Source organism: Eleutherodactylus coqui, chromosome 3 (assembly GCF_035609145.1).
Source record: "Eleutherodactylus coqui strain aEleCoq1 chromosome 3, aEleCoq1.hap1, whole genome shotgun sequence".
NCBI classification, from domain to species: Eukaryota; Metazoa; Chordata; class Amphibia; order Anura; family Eleutherodactylidae; genus Eleutherodactylus; species Eleutherodactylus coqui.
The window spans coordinates 233,031,774-233,052,226 of NC_089839.1; the positions used below are offsets into that span (position 1 = coordinate 233,031,774).

The 20,453-nt window shown below is 41.3% G+C and overlaps 1 protein-coding gene across 1 annotated transcript in view; it reads left to right on the forward strand.

The window, feature by feature from the left end:
• C3H1orf21 (chromosome 3 C1orf21 homolog) overlaps nt 1-19,899 on the forward strand; it is a 128,931-nt gene extending 109,032 nt beyond the window's left edge. Inside the window, exons 4-6 of the mRNA XM_066597090.1 lie at nt 7,492-7,568; nt 8,601-8,661; nt 19,336-19,899. Of these exons, the coding sequence (XP_066453187.1) occupies nt 7,492-7,568; nt 8,601-8,661; nt 19,336-19,374 (177 nt within the window). The 3' untranslated portion in view covers nt 19,375-19,899. The remainder of the gene's footprint in view (nt 1-7,491; nt 7,569-8,600; nt 8,662-19,335) is intronic.
• Nucleotides 19,900-20,453: the final 554 nt, after the last annotated feature.

Here is a 20,453-nt window from a genome sequence, read left to right on the forward strand (position 1 = left end):
CCACTGGGTATGGCATGGCGTTGCAAAATGGAGTAATAGCCTTCCTTATTCAGAATCCCTTTTACCCTGTACAAATCTCCCACCTTACCAGCACCAAAGCAACCCCAGACCATCACATTACCTCCACCATGCTTAACAGATGGCGTCAGGCATTCTTCCAGCATCTTTTCATTTGTTCTGCGTCTCACAAACGTTCTTCTTTGTGATCCAAACACCTCAAACTTGGATTCATCCGTCCACAACACTTTTTTCCAGTCTTCCTCTGTCCAATGTCTGTGTTCTTTTGCCCATCTTAATCTTTTTCTTTTATTGGCCAGTCTCAGACATGGCTTTTTCTTTGCCACTCTGCCCTGAAGCCCAAAATCCCGCAGCCGCCTCTTCACTGTAGATGTTGACACTGGTGTTTTGCGGGTACTATTTAATGAAGATGCCAGTTGGGTACCTGTGAGGCGTCTGTTTCTCAAACTAGAGACTCTAATGTGCTTATCTTCTTGCTTAGTTGTGCAACGCGGCCTCCCACTTCTTTTTCTACTCTGGTTAGAGCCTGTTTGTGCTGTCCTCTGAAGGGAGTAGTACACACCGTTGTAGGAAATCTTCAATTTCTTAGCAATTTCTCGTATGTAATAGCCTTCATTTCTAAGAACAAGAATAGACTGTCGAGTTTCAGATGAAAGTTCTCTTTTTCTGGCCATTTTGAACGTTTAATTGACCCCACAAATGTGATGCTCCAGAAACTCAATCTGCTCACAGGAAGGTCAGTTTTGTAGCTTCTGTAACGAGCTAGACTGTTTTCAGATGTGTGAACATGATTGCACAAGGGTTTTCTAATCATCAATTAGCCTTCTGAGCCAATGAGCAAACACATTGTACCATTAGAACACTGGAGTGATAGTTGCTGGAAATGGGCCTCTATTCACCTTTGTAGATTTTGCACAAAAAAACAGGCATTTGCAGCTAGAATAGTCATTTACCACATTAGCAATGTATAGAGTGCATTTGTTTAAAGTAAGGACTAGTTTAAAGTTATCTTCATTGAAAAGTACAGTGCTTTTCCTTCAAAAATAAGGACATTTCAATGTGACCCCAAACTTTTGAACGGCAGTGTAACTCTTAAGCCTTAACCTGCCAAATAAATTTTGTTATAATACGTTTTAATTTAATAAGGAAGGCCACAAGAATTTCAATGGGCAAAGTTTGCAATAGGTAAAGTATTTTTGGGAGAATTACGTTATAAAATTTTTTTTCTACCAAACCATATAATTTGTAAGGGTTTTCATAAGGCTAAATTTTTTTTTAAGTCGTAAAGATTAAATGTATTATGGGTAATTTTGCTTCCTAGAGAAGTCATATGCTTACACATATTCTTGAAAAGAGATTTTAATAATTACAGATCGTGTCCTATCATCAATATTTATGTTAAGAGCCTCTGATTTAGATAAATTTGGCTTACAATTAGAAATCTAACCAAATACATTCAGTTCTTGTAAAAAAACATCCATTGAACTTTGAGGCTATGTGACAATTAATATCATATCATCTGTGAATGAGGTTGTTTTGTGCCCCTATTGACCAAAGATCAAACCAAGAATGCATCTACTTTGTCTTAATATTTTTTCGAAAAGACTTCTATTAACACAAACAGCAATGGTGTAAGGGGGCACCATTGCCTAGTGCTGTTTTTTTTTTATATCAAGAGGGGTAGAATTCACTATTGATTTTTAGCAGAGGGGTTTGTATATAATGCCATAGACTTATCTGAAAATAAATTGGGGGAGCCAAATTTCAATAGTTAGATTAGGGAAAATGCACTCTATTCTGTTAAATGCTTTTTCTCCATCTATCGCAAGGAGAGCCAGGCGAATTTTATATTTGGCATAGTAAATTATATTTAAAGTTCTAAAAGTGTTATCTTTGGCCCCTCGAGAAGCTGTAAAGCCTACTTGCTACAGATTAATTAAGTTAGAGAGTAATGTTTTAAATCTATTCGTCAAAATTTTAGCATAGAGTTTAATATCGTTGTTAATCACTGAGATGGCCCTATAGCTGTTGCATAAGGTAATATCTTTCCCTTCCTTAGGGATAAAGGTTACATGGGCTGGCAGAGCTTCTTTCTGGAAGGCGTTGGTTTTATTAATATAATTAAAATATTGAAGGTGTGGAGCTATAATATCCTAGAAGGTTTTATGGTAAAGGGAGTTAAATCCTTCTGCACCAAGACTCTTACTGTTAGGACACAGATTGATGGCGGTTTCAACTTCTTGAAGTGAAGCATTTTGAGTGTTAGATATCTGTGGGGGCGTAAAAGTATTTAAACTTTTTATTGTATCTTTTGAACCTTATGTGAATTTTTATCAAAACTGACATTAATATTTTATATAAGGAGGAATATTCTTGCTATTTTAAGGTGAATTGTTGCATTTTTATCGTTTATTTTGGAAATTAAGATTTTACCATTTTTATTTTTTTAATTGTGGCCACAAGTCTCTTCCCACATTTAACTCAAAAAGCATAATGCTTGTATCTTGCATAGAAAAAATAATTGTTTTATTTATTAAATAGATCTTTAAGCTTAACTCATTAATCAAATGTATCCTTTTACTGATTTGAAGAATTTACTCTTTTATAACGAGTCTAAAGTATTTTTATCTGCTCAAGAAAATAGTTTTTCTTTCTCTTTCTTTTTCCTGGATCACAATTCAATCGAGAGACACCTAGGCACTGCTTTATGGGCTTCCCATAGTATTGATTGATTTACAGCTTCTCCTATGTTCTCCTTAAAATAACTATCTATACCTTTTAAATATGTTCAATATCTTCTTTTCTTTTAAGTAGACTTTCATTTAAAATACAGAGGTGTGGGGGATGTTTGGGTGAAATAACGATAGTCAGGAAAAAGGGAGCATGATGATCTAAGTAGAGAATTGGCTCATTTGAAGTTTTGATTACTGAACCAATTGAAGAATGTGGAATATAACTATAGTCAACTTTTGAGTACTTATTATGTACAGCAGAGTAAAAGAAAAATTATTTTGTGCAAAAATGGGAAATTCTATGTGGGTCCACCAAATGAAAATCGACTAATAGGTTTCAGATTTTCTTTTTGTTTGTTTTTGTAAAGGGGATGTTAGCTGAACCATTAGAGGTATCCTGTGAAGGTTGAAGTGAGATATTAAAAAGACTTTGTAATTAGCCAAAAATAATGGAAAAGACGACATGCCAGTGAATATTCGTGGCATAAAAATGTTTGCAAGTATGAACCTTTCATCAAAAATTGTGCATTTTAGGAAGACACAACAAACTTGTGGGTTGATTTTTGCCCATGGAAGTTACAATAAATTTCTTTTAATTCAATATAATAGCTTCCCCTCTGTCTCTTTACTGAAGATGTTGTGCTATACCATTGTGTGAAGAACTTTTTTTTGGTTAAAATGAGTCTCCTGACGGAAAGCTGTACTAACAATGTTCTTTTCCAAATATTGTAGAACTTTTCTAGGGGACGTTAATACCCTTTACATTAAATGAGACAAAATGAAGATTAGCATAAAAATGTATGTAGACATTTGAATTCAATGACTGGCTGAGCGCTCAGCCAATCAGACGCAGCCCTTTCAGCAGGTGGGGATTTTATATATGAAAAGATTTTCAGCCATTATCTGTGGATGGGACTCTTCTTGGTGATTTAGAATTATCTGAATCCAGTCGGCTTAATTTCTTGGGTTTCTTACGAGTAACCAGAATCCAGCCATCCTGTTTTGGAAGAGAAGGTATTTTCAAGCATTAATTAGCTATGATCCAATTGGGTACATGAATGTGGCTTCAATCCAATTAGCTGAGAACCTTGGGAAGATCTTCTGGTGTTTTAAGGATCCAAGTTCTGTTGAATCCAAAGATTGCTAGCCCAAATGGAAGCATCCATTTATATGGAATGTTTTCTTCTGTCTTAAGGCTCTCATGAGCAGCTGGAGTTGTTTCCCCAGGTCCAGCATAAGCTTAGATAAAACTTGAAATATTTCTCTTTTCTATCCTATTCAATCTTTTGAAGCTAGTCTGGATTTATAAAAGGAGCAGAAGTATTGCAGATAAATGCTATATAAAGCAAACATAAATATGTGTACTGTATTAAGTGTATATGCACATTTGGAAGCCCAGATCCTATATCTAAATGTTTGCAACATGGATATACATTGGCAACATGGAATAAAGTTTGCTAGGCACTGAGCGGGTACTTGTTGGGGCTAGCTGGGCGACGGTTGAGAGGGATAGAAGGAAGAGATCTAGGGAAGCTGGTCCTGCACTGGCACACCCTAACAGATTTGCAAAGTTGATGGATGAAGGGAATGCTATTACAGGATTAGCGCTGCTACCACACAACATGGCCTCTGAACACCAAGGGGATGTCTGCTCCAGTAAAAAGGGGATTAGGGGCTCAAGTCCTGGTAATGGCGGACTCAGTTATTAGAGGAAAGAATAGGACAATCTACCACAAAAACAAGGGTCGACGAGCAGCATGGTGTCTTCCTGGCGCTCGTGTTCGATGTGTCACAAATCTGTTTGACAGATTACTGGTAGGGGCTAGTGAGGATCCAGTGGTCATGGTATACAATTTTTTTTAATGACCGAGTTAGAGGTAGTTGGAAGATCCTTAAAAGCTATTTTAGGGAACTAGGGTGTAAGCTTAAAGTAAGGACCTCCAAACTAATTAGTATTTTCTGAAACACTATCAGTACCACGTGCCACAACCCATGGGGAGAGGAAATTTAGGGAGGTAAACAAGAGGCTCTAGAGTTGGTGTAGGAAAGAGGTGTTTGGGTTCCTGGAGAGCAGGATGACTTTGCTGTTAGCTTCAGGTTCTACTGTAAGGATTGGCTGCATCTCAATGGTGAGGGTGTAACTATGCTGAGGAAAAAGATGGCTAAAAGGTTGCAGGAGTGTTTAAAGTAAGAACTAAGGGGAGGGCAACCAGAGAGAAAGGAGAAGATAGTATAGACAGTAATCTGGAAAAAGTAATAAAATGGGGATGGAGTGGTGGGAGAGGTTACTTCAGTTAGAACTGGCAGAACAGTTTATATGTATACACTTAAAATAAAAATAACCAAAACTTTCCAAACTGACTAATGTTAGAAGTCTGACCAATAAGGTTGAGTAGTAATGTCTGAGGAAAACTATGACACAGCAGGAAAAACTGAGGCCTGGTTGGATGAAAGCTGAGGGAGAACCTAATGACTATGTATAAATATATGTCAGTATCTGGCACCATCATAACCCCCAGATGGCACGCCCGCTGTCTTGGGGTCACAGTGGATTCAGAGCTCCTCTTTACCCCACACATCCAACCTCTGGCCCGAACATGCCACCTGCACCTCTGGAACATTGCAAAAATCCATCCGTTTCTCACCTTGGACACGTTAAAGACACTTGTTGTCGTCCTCATTCACTCTTGACTCAACTACTGCATCTTGCTGCTATTTGGCCTTCCTCCCACCAGACTCTCCCCTCTCTAATCCATATTAAATGGGGCATCTAGACTAATCTTCCTATTCAGCCACTTCTCGGATGCCACTGCACTCTGTCCATCCACTACAGAACTCAATTCAAACTCCTCACCCTCACCTACAAAGCCCACCATGGCACTGCACCACATACATTGATTTCCTCTTGTCCATACACCACCCAGCCTGCACATTCTGTTCCACTAACACACTCAGATTGAACATTAAACTTAGAGTATAAGAGGGGCCTGGATGCCTTTCTTGAGCATCACAATATTGCATACTATCGTCACTGATTACTTCGGAAGGGTTGTTGATCCAGAGTTTATTCTGATTGCCATATGTGGAGTCAGGAAGGAATTTTTTTCCCATTAAATGAGGAAAATTAGCTTCTACGTCATTGGGGTTTTTGTTTTTCTCTGGGTCAACATTGGGGGGGTAATAGGTTGAACTATATGGACATATGTCCTCTTTTTCAGCCTAACCTATTATGTTATTTTATTCTGTTTATATAGTGTCTCTTGGTTTATCCACACCGATAGATTTAGGTCTGAATACTCGGTGAGCTCTCCCCAATGCAACATTGTTACTTTCATCTTTGCCTAGTTCATTGAAGATTTGTGACAAAATAGATGAGATGTCTTTATCTGAAAGGGTTTCCAGGATTCTTCTTATATCTAAATTATTCCTTCTACAGAGATTTTTCCAGGTTGTCAATATGCAATTTTTGAAGATAAAGTTCTTTATGCTTATCAGTAAGAATTTCCGTCACTCTCTGAGTTAGTAATTATTTGGGCGCATGTATCTTCTAGGATTTAAAACCCTTGCATAGACTTGTTTCTTCCTGAATGCTAAGATTTCTTCCTTAATGATTTGTGTAAATTCTTTAAATAGATCTCTAATGCAATCTGTAATGCTTAGTGTATTCTCTCAGATCCGCCTCATCTTGCAATTGTATGTCATCATCTATGTCACTCTCTGGATCAGGAGAAGAAGCCGCATGAGACGTATTTTATATTTTCAAATATCACACTCCTCAACCTATTTTATGGGTTTTTGAAAGATGGCTTTTTAGATGTTCAATACCATTTAAACCATAGGGTTTATATGTTAACTTTTTTAGAGTGGCCATTCCCATCTTAACTTATCACAAATGAGGATATGATACTTCTGTTCCAAATGCAGGGGTAGTAGCTTCAATGTCCCAAAAAGAGTTTAAAATGGCTGATTACAGGAGAGGGTGGTCCAGCCGTGCCACTTATTTATTGGAGCTCTTCGAGGAAACTGAGGAAGTCCCAAGGGACAGAACTGATGGGCCTCTGCTTGGTGTGATGCTGCAAGCCTCAAGGAGGACTACCTTACGTGCTGCCACATATCCAAAATTGTGGCCACTGAGAAGAACAGCCTTTCAAAGTGGCACAGAGGAGCAGCCTCCACTGGGGTCATAGAGCCTGACTGGGGACCTCAGGACCTGATGCGTCTGACTATGAAAGTAGGGAGCCCAGGCGATTCTTTCTCCAGTGCAATGGGATGGTGATCCGCGGACTAGGAACCGTAAGCCCTGACAAGCTTTAGAGCTTAGGGATGTGGCCGGTAAGTAGGCCATGACGGGCCATACCAACTACAACTGTCCCAGCTGTGTGAGGTACTCTCCAAATGTACATTGCAGCTTGTACAGTCCAACCTAGGGGGACTGGGCACATGAGCACCTCGGAATTCTGCAAGATCTTGGCTGGGGTCCATGTGCCCCTCAGAGCCTCTCCGCCACACGTCTACTTGCTTCCGCCGCCCAGCTATGCTCCATCATAGTAATATTTTTTCATATCGTTTATTATGTTCAATACCATTTTAGTCTATGCAAAACAGCAATTTTATACTTGAAATCAGTCATTGGTTTGATTTATATATTTTTGTATGTAACTGTGCCAGTAATGTTTTTTAAATTATTATGCATACAAATTACTGTAATAATCCAAGTACAATTGTGTTTGTTGTATCTTAGGAGAAAAGTGCTGCACATAACATTCGATCTAGAAATAATACTGAAGCTCCAGGACCTGGGCATCAACATCGAATAAAGTAAGCTAGAAGCTATATATAATCTTTGAGTCTGGGGCTTTCTCTCATTGTGCTCCCTTTATTAGAGATCAAGCATATGGCTATAGTATGGCACCGTCTTATATGGAACTGTAATAGGTCTTCTATAGAAGTGCGTACACTGCTCCAACAGAACAATGTCCCTTTTTAATCTTAAAGGGGTTGTGCAAGAATTCATTTTTATCACCTATCCGTAGGATAGGTAATAAACGTCTGATCAATAGGATTGTCACTACTGCGACCCACACCAGTCCTAAGATACGCAAAAGAAGGTTTTAGGACAGTGCTCTAAGAATGTGTATAAACATATTATATGTAAGTATCACTGGCGTAACTATATGGGATGTGGGGGATGCATTTGCACCCGGGCCCAGGAGTCTTAGGGGGGCCCATAAGACCTCTCTTCTCCATACAGGGAGCCCAATGAATACAGCATTATAGTTGGGGGCCAAAGAGTCCAGGAGCTTCAAGTTACGCCTCTGGTAGGTATATTATAATTTGGAAAAGGCAACAGGTTAGGACTTACCTGGTGTGAGCTGTATTTCAAAAAGGACAGGCTGCTACAAAGTAGTCCTTGTTCGCCGTTAGTGTATTGTGGCACTGGTCCACTTCACCTAATCCCTATAGAACTCTGTACAGACATGGAAAGTGTCAAGGGAAAGTCTAGGGCACAGCGGAGCCTCAGTTGTAAAATGAAAGGAAAACAATTATTAAAGAACCCAGCGCTCTGTGGTAGTAAAAAGGCAAGAAAGATACTTGAGTGAGGGGTTCGCAGGAAATGTTAGCAATAGGTAAATTGAGTAAAAATATGGCATCCACGGGGGGTGGGTGGTGGAGTATGTATTGATGTTTCTTTATTCTCCTGTTAAGATGTGATAAGTGTATATATGCAAAATTCTTTTTGATGACTTACAGTTATTGTCTACTCAAAGTTTTAAAATACCATAAAAAAAGTTTAAAAAAAAAAAGATTCTGATTTATTACAGTTAAATAATCTAGTGAATTTCTTTTTAGCATACACATCTCTGAGAGTCAGCAGGAGTTTTTCAGAATGTTGGATGAAAAAATTGAAAAGGTAATTTTGGTAAAATAAAGTATAATCTAATGTTGTGCAATGGAATGCTGAAATTTGTAGGTAAATAATATTTTGCTGGCTATGATACCTTCTCAAAGATGTAGTTGTAATACAGAACACGAATAGGCAGAATTACCTAGACTGTTCCAATTAAAGGCTATACTGTCATAAAGGGAGTCAAATGTATTGAAAGGTGCGAGCCTCTTAAAGGGGTTGTCCCGTGCCGAAACTGTTTTTTTTTTTTTTCAATAGCCCCCCCGTTCGGCGCGAGACAAACCCGATGCAGGGGTAAAAAAAAAAAAATGTCCGGTACTTACCCGAATCCCAGCGCTGCTGCGACTTCGTACTTACCTTGCTAAGATGGCCGCCGGGATCTTCACCCTCGGTGGACCGCAGGTCTTCTGTGCGGTCCATTGCCGATTCCAGCCTCCTGATTGGCTGGAATCGGCACACGTGACGGGGCGGAGCTACGAGGAGCCGCTCTCCGGCACGAGCGGCCCCATTCAGAAGAAAGAAGACCGGACTGCGCAAGCGCGTCTAATCGGGCGATTAGACGCTGAAATTAGACGGCACCATGGAGACGAGGACGCTAGCAACGGAACAGGTAAGTGAATAACTTCTGTATGGCTTATAACTAATGCACAATGTACATTACAAAGTGCATTAATATGGCCATACAGAAGTGTATAACCCCACTTACTTTCGCGGGACAACCCCTTTAATACCTCTTGGTGCATCTTTGGGCTGCCTGTGCAGCAGATGGGAAATGTATACCAGCTATGAGCTGGTGTAGCTTTAACCTAGAATTTACACCAGTTTCGGCATAAATGACACTAAATGTGACGGGCCACAAGCGGCCTCTCCCTGTAACAGTAAGCCCCACTTGCTTTTTAAAAAAGGTGCAGAGGCTGACGTGAAATTGTAACGCTGCACATACTGGTGTGCCGGGTGGCATGCACCAAAATGTCCAATTTTTCTACACCAGTTTTCTAATGTAAAATGTTAAATCAAGCTGCCCTTAAGTATTTGTGTCAGACATAATATTACAACGACTGAAAAGTGAAGTGAATAACGGTGATTATTTTATTATAATGGCACCGGTCAACAGATTTGGTTATATTTGGCAGGCAGCGAATAGTCAGTTCTTGAAGTTGATGTGCTAGAAGCAGGAAAAATGGGCAAGCATAGGGAACTAAGTGACTTTCAGGGCCAAATTACAATGAGGAGACAGCTGGATCAGGTCTTGCTGGGTATTCCCAGTATGCAATGGTTAGTACCTACTAAAAGTGGTCCGGGGAAATACAACTGAACCAGCAACAGGGTCATGGGTGCCCAAGGTTCACTGATGCATGTGGGCATCGACAGCTATGGTTCGATCCCACAGATGAGCTACTGTAACAGAAATTGATTTGAAAAACATTAATGCTGACTATGATAGAAATGTATCATAACACAGGGCATTGCAATTTATGGGACTATATAGCTGAAGACCAATCAGAGTAGCCATGCTAGGCACTGTCCACCGCTGAAAGCATCTACAATGGGCACATCGACATCAGTACTAGACAATGAAGCACTGGAAGAATCTGATGCGTAATATATTCTTTTACATCATGCAGTATATAGTTTACCAGATGATGAGATGTACCGGGATGTATTGCACTATATGAAGAAGCTAAACCGGCAAAGGCCATGTGATACTCTGGGCAATGTTCTGCCAGTAAATCTTCTGTCCCCCGCCTTCATGTAGATGTTACTTTGACATGTACCTTCTACCAAAATATTGTTACGGAACTATACCCCTTCATGCCAAACATATTCTCTAATGGCAGTGGCTTCTTTCAGCAGGATAATGCATACTGCCCCACCGAATTCTTGCTCCATAAACCATTTTTGAACAATTTTTCCAAAGTGTTGACTTAGACGTCATATTTCCCAGCTCTCAAAAGGAAAGTATCTCTAACATCTGTGGGATGGGCTGTAAAAACAAGGACTTAAAGGATCTGCTGCTAATATCTTGGTGCCAGATACCACAAGACACCTTCACAGATCATGCAGGACTAGAGCTGGGCATATAGTTAGTCATGCTTATGTTACACCAGTAACAGGACCAAAGCTATTGCATAACAAAATTCATAAAGATACGTAGTGTGTCCTGTGGTTTAAAGAGTAGCTACACTTTTTAATACATTTTGATCAGTGGGAGTCCTGCTGCGGAGACCTCAACTGATCACTAAAACAAAGCAGCGGTATTAGTGTATCTTGACGCCACCGGAAGCTACTGGTTTGACAGAGAGAACGCCCCATCACACCCCCAGCTCCAGATAGGGTCAAGACACGAAGGTCCTAGCAGCACAGTGTACATAGATGACTGGCTGGCCTGGTGCCTTAGGCTGACGCTTACTTCCATGTTACTGGTGTAAGCTGCCAGCATTAACATGTAATAATGAGAAGTAACCGTTAGGCTACAGCAGCAGGGCAGGCAGTCACCAATGTAGATGCTTCAGTGATCATTGTCAGCGGAGTGGCCGTCGCCGGCTCCCAGGCGGCCGCTGCCTCAGTGCTGCTCCATGACAGCCGCTCTCCTGCTCCCAGGCGGCCACCGTCTCAGTGACGCTCCATGACAGCCGCTCCCCCTCTCACCGCCATGTTGCCGCTGGGCGTGCATCTGTTCCGCCAGCGAGACGGCCGCCCGGCAGCTGATTGCTTTGTCCCAGCAGCCGCCGCCGGTTCTCTGTTCCCTGATGGCCGATCCACCTCCTCACCGCAGCAAAAGTACATGCTGCCCATGCTTCTGCGCCCAAAGAGCTGGCCAGCTGCCTCCTCACTGCTGCGTTCCGGCTGCCGCTGAAGTCTCTGTTGGCAGAAAAGTATAAATATTATAGGTCCTTGAATGTGATGCAAATACAATTTTTAAAGGGTTTTTATTGTGTAAGGGCTCCTGTCCACGGGCGATAATTCACTGGTGGTAAATTGCCGGCGAATCACGCTGTCTGAAGCTTTCCATGCTGCGAACCACCGCAATTCTCTGCGGTCAGCCTATCTGTTAGACACCGCGACACCCGTGGACAGGCATCCTTAAGGTAGTAAAAAAAAGAGAAAAAATATTCGTTGGGTGAAATAAATTATGGTATTACCATAATAGTTAACATATTATCTATGGTGCTTGCTGTTTAACCCCTTAAGGACCAGGTTGTTTTGTACCTTAAGGACCAGACACTTTTTAGGGATTTTACCCATGTGGCGGTTTTACTGCTCTATTTTTTTTCCTTTAGCTACCAAAATTATTTTTGCTGCGTTTTTTTTCCTGTGACATATAGGACTATTTTTTTAATATCTTTTTCACTGACTTTTTTTCCCGTTTTTTAGTTTTATTGGGGGTAAAATGCTAAAAAAAATGATTTTTTTTTTTTAACATTTATAGTTTTTTTTTAAAATTATTTTTATATTTACACTAAAATAAAGTATGGGAACGGGTTCCTCTATTTATTTCGGACGTTTTGATATATAGTATGTATGGTTTTGGTTCACAGGGCGCATACGGTGACGGTTTTTGTTGGCGTCTGCTTTGTGTTATTCTCTTTCTTATGTATGTATTGTTGTTTTATTCCGTTGTTTTGTTTTACTTATTTATGTAATTGTGTTTTTTACTATCTGTGTCCCCCATGACGTCCGTCATATAAGACCTCTGGGGGACACTCCCTTTTTTTTTTTTTAACTTTATTTGACATTTTCCCACTGTAGCTGGGGCATCCATAGGAGCCCTAATTATAGGGGAAAGCAACCCCTGTGGTGATATTAGTCATCTGCAGAGCTGCCAGGGTCTAAGTCTGACCCTCCAGCTCTGCAGTAGCAGGGAATCCCGGGAGGTCACAAAGGTTAAAAACCCTTCCTGCCTTCTGCTCCGGGTTATCAGCTGTCACTAACAGCTAATAACCCGTTTCTGCCTCTGACTGATTGCAGAGGCAAGAGACTTAGAGCACCGCCGTATTTTTACGATCGGTGGTCCTCTAAGCCCAGGACCAGCCGCCGTATATATACAGTGGCTGGTCCTAAATGGGTTAACAAAAACAATTCCAGAAATACTACTATTTGGTCATCTGCATGCCAAGAAACACAATAAAAAGTAATGAAAAAGTCACAATTAGCCTAAAATGGTACCTATGGAAACTACAAGTCAGCCCATAGCAACTAATGGCCACACGATTTTGCCAGTAAGCATGTGGCCACTGGCTGCTATGGTGGGTATGACTTGGCCAGATACGACCAGCTGGATAGTGTGGTTTAGTCTAACATAAGTGACCCACTGACATATTTTGATCTCCGTATTGTGTCCATAATACGGAAGCACATCCTGGCCTGAGTGCAGGTCTCCTGGGCCAAACTCATCATAGGAATGTATGATGCTCAGTGTTTGGATCAGGGGACCCATGGTCAGGCCAGGGCGCACTTCCGTAATATGGATGCAAAATTGAGGATGCAGGTTAAAATACGTCAGTGTGTCACCAGCCTGATCTCACAAGATTATGGTAAAACTACAACTCCCAACATGTCCAGAATGTCTGAAGTGGTCGGGGCATACTGGAAGTTGAAGTTCTATCAAAATCAAGTTCTCCATCTCTTGAGATTTTGATAGAACTACAACTTCCAGCATGTCCAAGCAGCTCCAAAACCACAGTGTAGCAAAAAATGTCACCTCAGCAGCTCCAAACACCACAGTGTAGCTGAGATAGCAGCAGCATTTTAACGCCACCCCCTCCCGCTGGCACCATTTTTCTCCACTGACATTGTCCCTCCTCCGTCTCCTTTAAGATTTGCAGGAGATGCTGGAGGGAGCTCCCCTCTTAACTTCTCTGCAAGATAAAACACCTGGGGTGGTCATGTGACTGTGATCTCATCCAGTATCGGTAACTGCTCTGATATTATAGTGCCAGTATTATCAGTGCACTTTGTACTGTGGTGTGAGGGCCGGCCTCATTGACTTACTGTCCCACAGAAATCTGATGGGACATGCTTCCTGCCACCTGGGACTACGGGACAGCGTCCCAAATTTTGGACGGTTGGGAGGCATTCTGCCTTATAGTGTAGAAAAATTGCCTTCTAAACCTTTCAACAATAAAAAGCGGAAAAGGCAACATTCCAAATAAATGGTGACAGAAAAAAAAAGTCTTCTAAAATAATTCATCTATCAGTGTCAATGCGACATTTCAGCTCTTACTCTTGGAGCTTTTCTTAAGCATCTGCGAAAGAGCCAACACGCTGCATTGGTCTAAAAGGTGCCAAATATGATGCCACATATTGAGAGGCTGCACACAGTGATAACAGTTCTTTATTAAAGCAATTAAAATAGATACTGCATTAACAAAGACCTAGATAAACAGTGTTCACAGTCTTCTAATGTCCTTCTAACAGAGGAAAGCAAACACTTTTCATACTATTAGGTACCGCTAATAATTTTCTGTTTCCTTTAAAAATAACGAAGGACCTGTACTTTTTTTTCTTTACTTTTTTTATTACATTTCTTCAAAATATAAAAACAATATAACATCTTATAGGTTACAAGTAGAGATGAGCGAGCATACTCGCTAAGGGCAATTGCTCGAGCGAGCATTGCCCTTAGCGAGTACCTGCCCGCTCGAGACAAAAGGTTCAGGTGCCGTCGCGGGGGAGCGGTGAGTAGTGGCAGTCAGCAGGGGTGAGCGGGGGGGAGAGAGGGAGAGAGAGATCTCCCCTCCGTTCCTCCCCGCTCTCCCCTGCAGCTCCCTGCCCGCCGCCAGCACCCGAACCTTTTGTCTCGAGCGGGCAGGTACTTGCTAAGGGCAATGCTCGCTCGAGCAATTGCCCTTAGCGAATGTGCTCGCTCATCACTAGTTACAAGTAAAATGTACTCCAGCTGGTATACATTTGATACATACAATCATTTTATAGCATTTGTGACTCGGGCCATAAGCAAATCTTTTGTGAAAACAACAAACAAATTTATATTCTGTTTTCCATCATGGACTTGTACCTTTTAAAAATGATCACGCTCAGTAGTCACCCTGGCCAGGGATTTACTCTAATCTGTAAATTCTTTTATGTGAACATGTGTAAATTAGCTCCAGTTCGGGTTCAAATACTTAAAAGGAGTTGTCCAAGTTGTAACATCTTGATACAGCCCTTTCCATGTACACTAACATAATAATTTAGTGACTTACTCGCCTCTTCCTGCTCCCATTGTGCCCTGTACCGGTCTCCCAGTCCGGTTTGTGTTTACAGCTGCAGTCCCTACCATTTTATGGGATGTCACACTATTTGATATGTCCACTCTGTTTCAGGGGGCAGCTTTGTCTCTGGTACACACACACTGCTCTCTCAGCACAGTTCTTTCATATCCTCTCCTGCTGCTGGGTCACACCCACAATGCTCAAAAAACGCACCTTTTTAAGCGAAATCTCTGAACAAGTCAGCGTGACTTTAAGGTCCTGGCAGTTCACAAACACCTCTCACATGTGACCATCTTAAAGGTCCTTACAGCCAGATATATACAGTTTAACCACATACTAATTGGCGTACCAATTAGGTTAGCGGCTTACTTTGGCACTGATGAGTGAATAAGTCTCACTTTTTCTATCCTCATTTATTTGGAATGCTGCCTCTTCCATTATTGTATCATTCGAGTGACCTGAGGTCAGGGTCCTAGGGTGTAACCATAATGCATTTTCAGACTGTACTGTTGCTTTTTCTATTTTTATTTTTTCAAAGTTTTCCCCACACATACAGTTGAGGCTAATAACTTTGAAACTGACACAAATTTTGGTTTTCACAAAGTTTGCTGCTGCAGTGTTTTCAGATCTCCAGAGGTTTCTGTGGTATGCTGAGAAACAAAATAAAAAATCTTAAAAACTTATGAAATGCTTATAATTGTATCTAAGACTTCTGCAATTTGCCCTGGCATGGTGGATATCAGATTCTGGGTCAACTCCTAACTGATGACAAGCCATTCTTACCTAACCAGTATTTTTGTCCACCTGCTTTTTGAGGATTGACCACAGATTCTCAATGGCCTTGAGATCTCGGGAGTTTTCTGACTCCAAAATGTCAATGTTTTGTTCACCAAGCCACTTAGTTACCAATTTTGCCATGAAAAGCATAGTTAATCACCAACTTCCTCCTGGAGGATGTTTAGATACCATTCTTTATTCATGGCAGTGTTATTAGGCAAAATTGCAAGTGAGCCCATTGCCTTCGTTGAAAAGCAACCCCACACATGAATGGTCTCATGATGCTTTACTGTTGCCATGACACAGGAATCATGGTAGTGCTCGCCTTCTTATTTTCCAGGCAGTCCTTCTAGATGTCCCAAACAGTCCGAAGTGGGCTTCATTAGACAAAATACCGTACAGCGATTGGACTACAGGGGACTGGAATTAAGTTTATTTTCTCTGATGAAGCCCTCTTCAGAGTGTTTGAGACATCTGGAGAATGATTACTTGCTGAGTGCTACCATGAGTCCTGTGGCATGCCAAGAGTAAATCATCTTGAGAACACTCATGTGTGGGGTTTTTTTTCATCCAGGGAAGCGGGCTCACTCAGTTTTGCCTAAGAACACTGCCATGAATGAAGAATGGTATCTATCATCCAAGAGCAACTTCTCCCAACGAACCAGGAGCAATTTGTACATGGACAATGCTTTTCATAGCATGATGGAGCACCATATCACAAGGCAAAAGTGATAACTAAGTGGCTGGGTTAACAAAACATTGACATTTTGGCTCCATAGACAGGAAACTCCCCACATCTCAATCCCATTGAAAACCTGTGGTCAATCCTCAAAAAGCGGGTGGACAAACAAGAACACAGAATTGTGATAAATTCCAAGCAGTGATTAGACCAGAACGGTTTGGCATCAGTCAAGATTTGGCTCAAAAGTTGATATTCGACATGCCAGGGTGAATTGCAGAAGACTTACAATAAAAGTTTTCATCACTGTAAGGCCAATTTCACACAGGCGAGTGTGATATAGCGCTCTCCGACATGCGATGTCCACACAGATGCGCTTTTGTGTTAAAACTGGCTTGCATCACTTCGGGGAAGTAGCGGCGGAGGATCACCAAGTCTTTTCCATTGTTTTCAATTGGTAAAACTCGCATCGCACTTACGTGCATCTTGCACCTTGCACACCATGCAATGCTTTGCCAGCACTGTTGAAAACAATGGGCAATGCAAGGCGATCTAAGAGAGCCTCCAAAGATAGGACAAGCTGTGATTTATGTTTTTTTTTCTTCCCAATGTATTGCAGGGAAAAAAAATCACTCATGTGTATGACCCCATTCAAATTTGTTCAGAATTTGCAATGCACAAATCTTGCACGATTTTCTCGCCCCTGTGAAACCGGCCTAAATGTTGTTTGTTTGCCTAAACTTGATGTATTTGTCATTAACAGTTTAAAAACTTATGAAATGCTTATAATTGAACTTCTGTATACCACAGAAATCTCTGACTAAGGCCTCTTTTAGACGAGCGCTGTCCATGCGCATTAGAGGCGCACACAGAACGTACTGCTATAGGAACCAATGGTTTCCTATAGAAGTGTTCACATGAAAGAGTGTTAGACGTGCTAAATTCATGCACCTAACAAAGATAGGACATGTGACTGCAGGTCGCATCTAATCTCTGAGGTGTGCGCAAAGATAGGACCTGACCTATCTTTGGTGCATAATTTCCATCGACTCCTATGGGAGCAGGATAACACGCACCTCGGATCATGTGAACAGGCTGCGTTCCTTAAGCAGGAATACATTAAGAATTGTTGAAGACTTCACTGTGAAGCCAGTTTGGGTACAGCCTGCCTCGCTGTACATTCCCAAGAACTAGAAAACAAGAGCATATGAACAGGCTATTGAACAGCTTCTGATGCCTATCCTAGCCTCAGATACATCAATCAAGCTAGAATGAGTATTTTTAGGGACCAGCTCACATGACTGTTTGAGTGGCACCATCTCCATGACTTCAAGAAGCTAATTTACATACAACACATGCATCAAACTTCATCTTTTACTTAATGCAGGTACCGATTGTACATGTAGAAAAATGTTTAGAAAGCTACATTTCCCATCGTCATCATGAGAGCATACACATGGAGGTTGTTCCCTGGACACCTGTAGGGACAGGAAGCCGAAAAGTAAAAAAGTACCTCCACCTAATCACCAGTGTTTTTCTGTCCCTACAGGACAGTTTTAGCAGAAAATCAATAACACTTCCTTCCTTCTGACAAGACCCCCGGAACAAGAAGGAGCGAAAGTTCCACAATTCAGATGTCAGGAGGGCAATATTGGCTTACCTAGAGGCAACACATTCCTTCAGAAATTCTGATAACCTATTCAATTATAGGGGCCAGCCAAGGGGAAAGGTCGCTTCTAAGGATACGATCACCCAATGGGTCAGACGAGCTATTCAGGAGGCTTGCATATCTCAGGGCGTTTTTCCCCCTGAAGGACTGAAAGCCCACTCCACCAGGGCCATAGCTTGCTCATGGGCAGAAAAAGCTCATGCCACCACTGATCAAATCTGCAGAGCCGCCACGTGGTCTATCAACCACACCTTTGTTAAGCATTATAGACTAGATCTGGAGACCGGTTGAGATACGACTTCAGGAGAAAAGTGTTACAGGCTGTAGTCCCGCCCTAAGCCCTTCCTCTTGCTCTAGTATTCCTCCATGTGTATGCTCTCATGATGACGAGGGGAACATAGGAATTTATCCTACCATTAATTCCCCTTCTGGAGGCATCATGACAGCATACAGGCTTTTTTCCCCTCTCTCCCTGTACGTTCTCAAACCTTTGTTTGAGCATAATAAAGAACACCTTCTGGTGAAGGACGCAGTCACTGTAGTTATTTGGGACACACTGGTGATTAGGTGGGGGGGGAGAGGTACTTTATACTTTTGCACTTCCTGTCCCTACAGGAGTCCAGGGAACAAACTCAACGTGTATGCTGTCATGAGGACTCCAGAAGTGGAATTAACAGTAGGATAAATTCCTATGACCACACGTTAAAGGGCCATTTACACAGGACAAATATCGCTCAAAATTCATTCAAACGAACTAATTTGAGCGATAATCGTCCAATGTAAATGCAAATAAATAGTTTACTATGCGTTCAATATTATCTACCACTTACTTTCAATCTGCATAAGAACCATCGTTGGATTGTGGGTTTGTCGTTGTGTGTAAACACTCAGTGCTTCCCATAGAATGTGAAGTGCTGAGACAGAAGCCCGTGATCCAGTAGTGAACGATGACATCGCAGCTCATTCAGTCGTTAGATTGGTATTTCTCAACTCCAATCCTCAGGGACCACCAACAGGTCATGTTTTCAGGATCTCCTATAGTAAGAACACCTGTGGCAATGTCTGAGGCACCGACAATAATTACATCACCTGTGCAACACTGAGGAAATCCTGAAAACATGACCTGTTGGGGCGCCTTGAGGACTGGAGTTGGGAAACACTGGTTGTCTAAATGGGACGTTAGGCACTGGCAATGTTTTGGATAACTAAATGCTACTGATTGCCTTTAAAGTCACATACTGTGTAGAAAGCGTATGTAGGATCCAGAGGATATAACAGACTTTGCTATGTGTATCTTGTGGTAAGAGGACTGTAAAACTGTTTTCTTAATATTTGTTTTCAAGGGTCGTGACTATTGCTCTGAAGAGGAGGACATTACATGAGTGACGTCATCTCCTGTAGAAAATGTGTAAATATCTTTTATGATGTACTACCCACTGGATATTTTCTACCAAACAAGCTATGACAAGGAGCTCGAAAAATCAAATGGCAGCAACATACAAGGTTTCAAAGTGAACTATTGACCTAAAGTTATTTTGATGAAGACTACAATACTGTATTTAGCAAATGCTTATAATTCTCTTAAATATGGCTGCTTGACATCTGAAAATAGGCTGACATACTGTAGCAGGAGATTTTTTTTATGCTTCCAGATTATTTAGATACTTTTAGCCCAGCGAACCGTAAGAGGGCACTGCACTGCTTGAGAGATTACAGGTGGCAGAACTGATGCGGTTCTTCACTTGGTAGCACTTTGGGGGATACCTGCCTCTTCTAACTTCTCCCATTTACAATTGGGTGGCATTCAGTCTGCAGTTCGTTGCACATATTAGTGTCCATTTAAATATTTTTCCCATTTTATATATAATATATATTTTTATTTTACTAAAATAAACATTTGTGTTTTATGTTTGTTGTGCATTTTTATTTTTGTTGTGTACTGAAAGACTTGTCCTTGAATGTTGCACACTTACTAAGAAGTGGGATCTCCACACTCATAATCAGCTGTAAAGGCTTGATGTCCTAAAGCAAGACTTGCTCCCTTGTTGACGATGGCAACACTTATACAGTGTTTTATAATTTGATACCAAATTACCATATAGTGTTGTCATGGTTTTTAGACTGAACCTCACCCCTTCATCTCAATAATTGGGCATTTGCATTGAAAATATTTCTTGAGGAATAAAGTGCCAATTTTTAGCAGCCTCTAGTATGCTGTTGCCGAAAAGAACAGTCTCAAGCGGTCTTGTTCTAGGCGCCCCAAAAACACCTGTCTCGCATCCGGAGCCGCCATATCTGGATGTAAACCCAAACATGGATTTATATTCTTATCTGAGCATATGACAGCATACTCACTCCAGCATTCTGAAAATATGTCAACAGGTAGACTGTTTCCTTCTCTTTCCATACTACACTTCTACAAGTCATGAACATCATCAAGTTCAGTATACATTTTCACCCT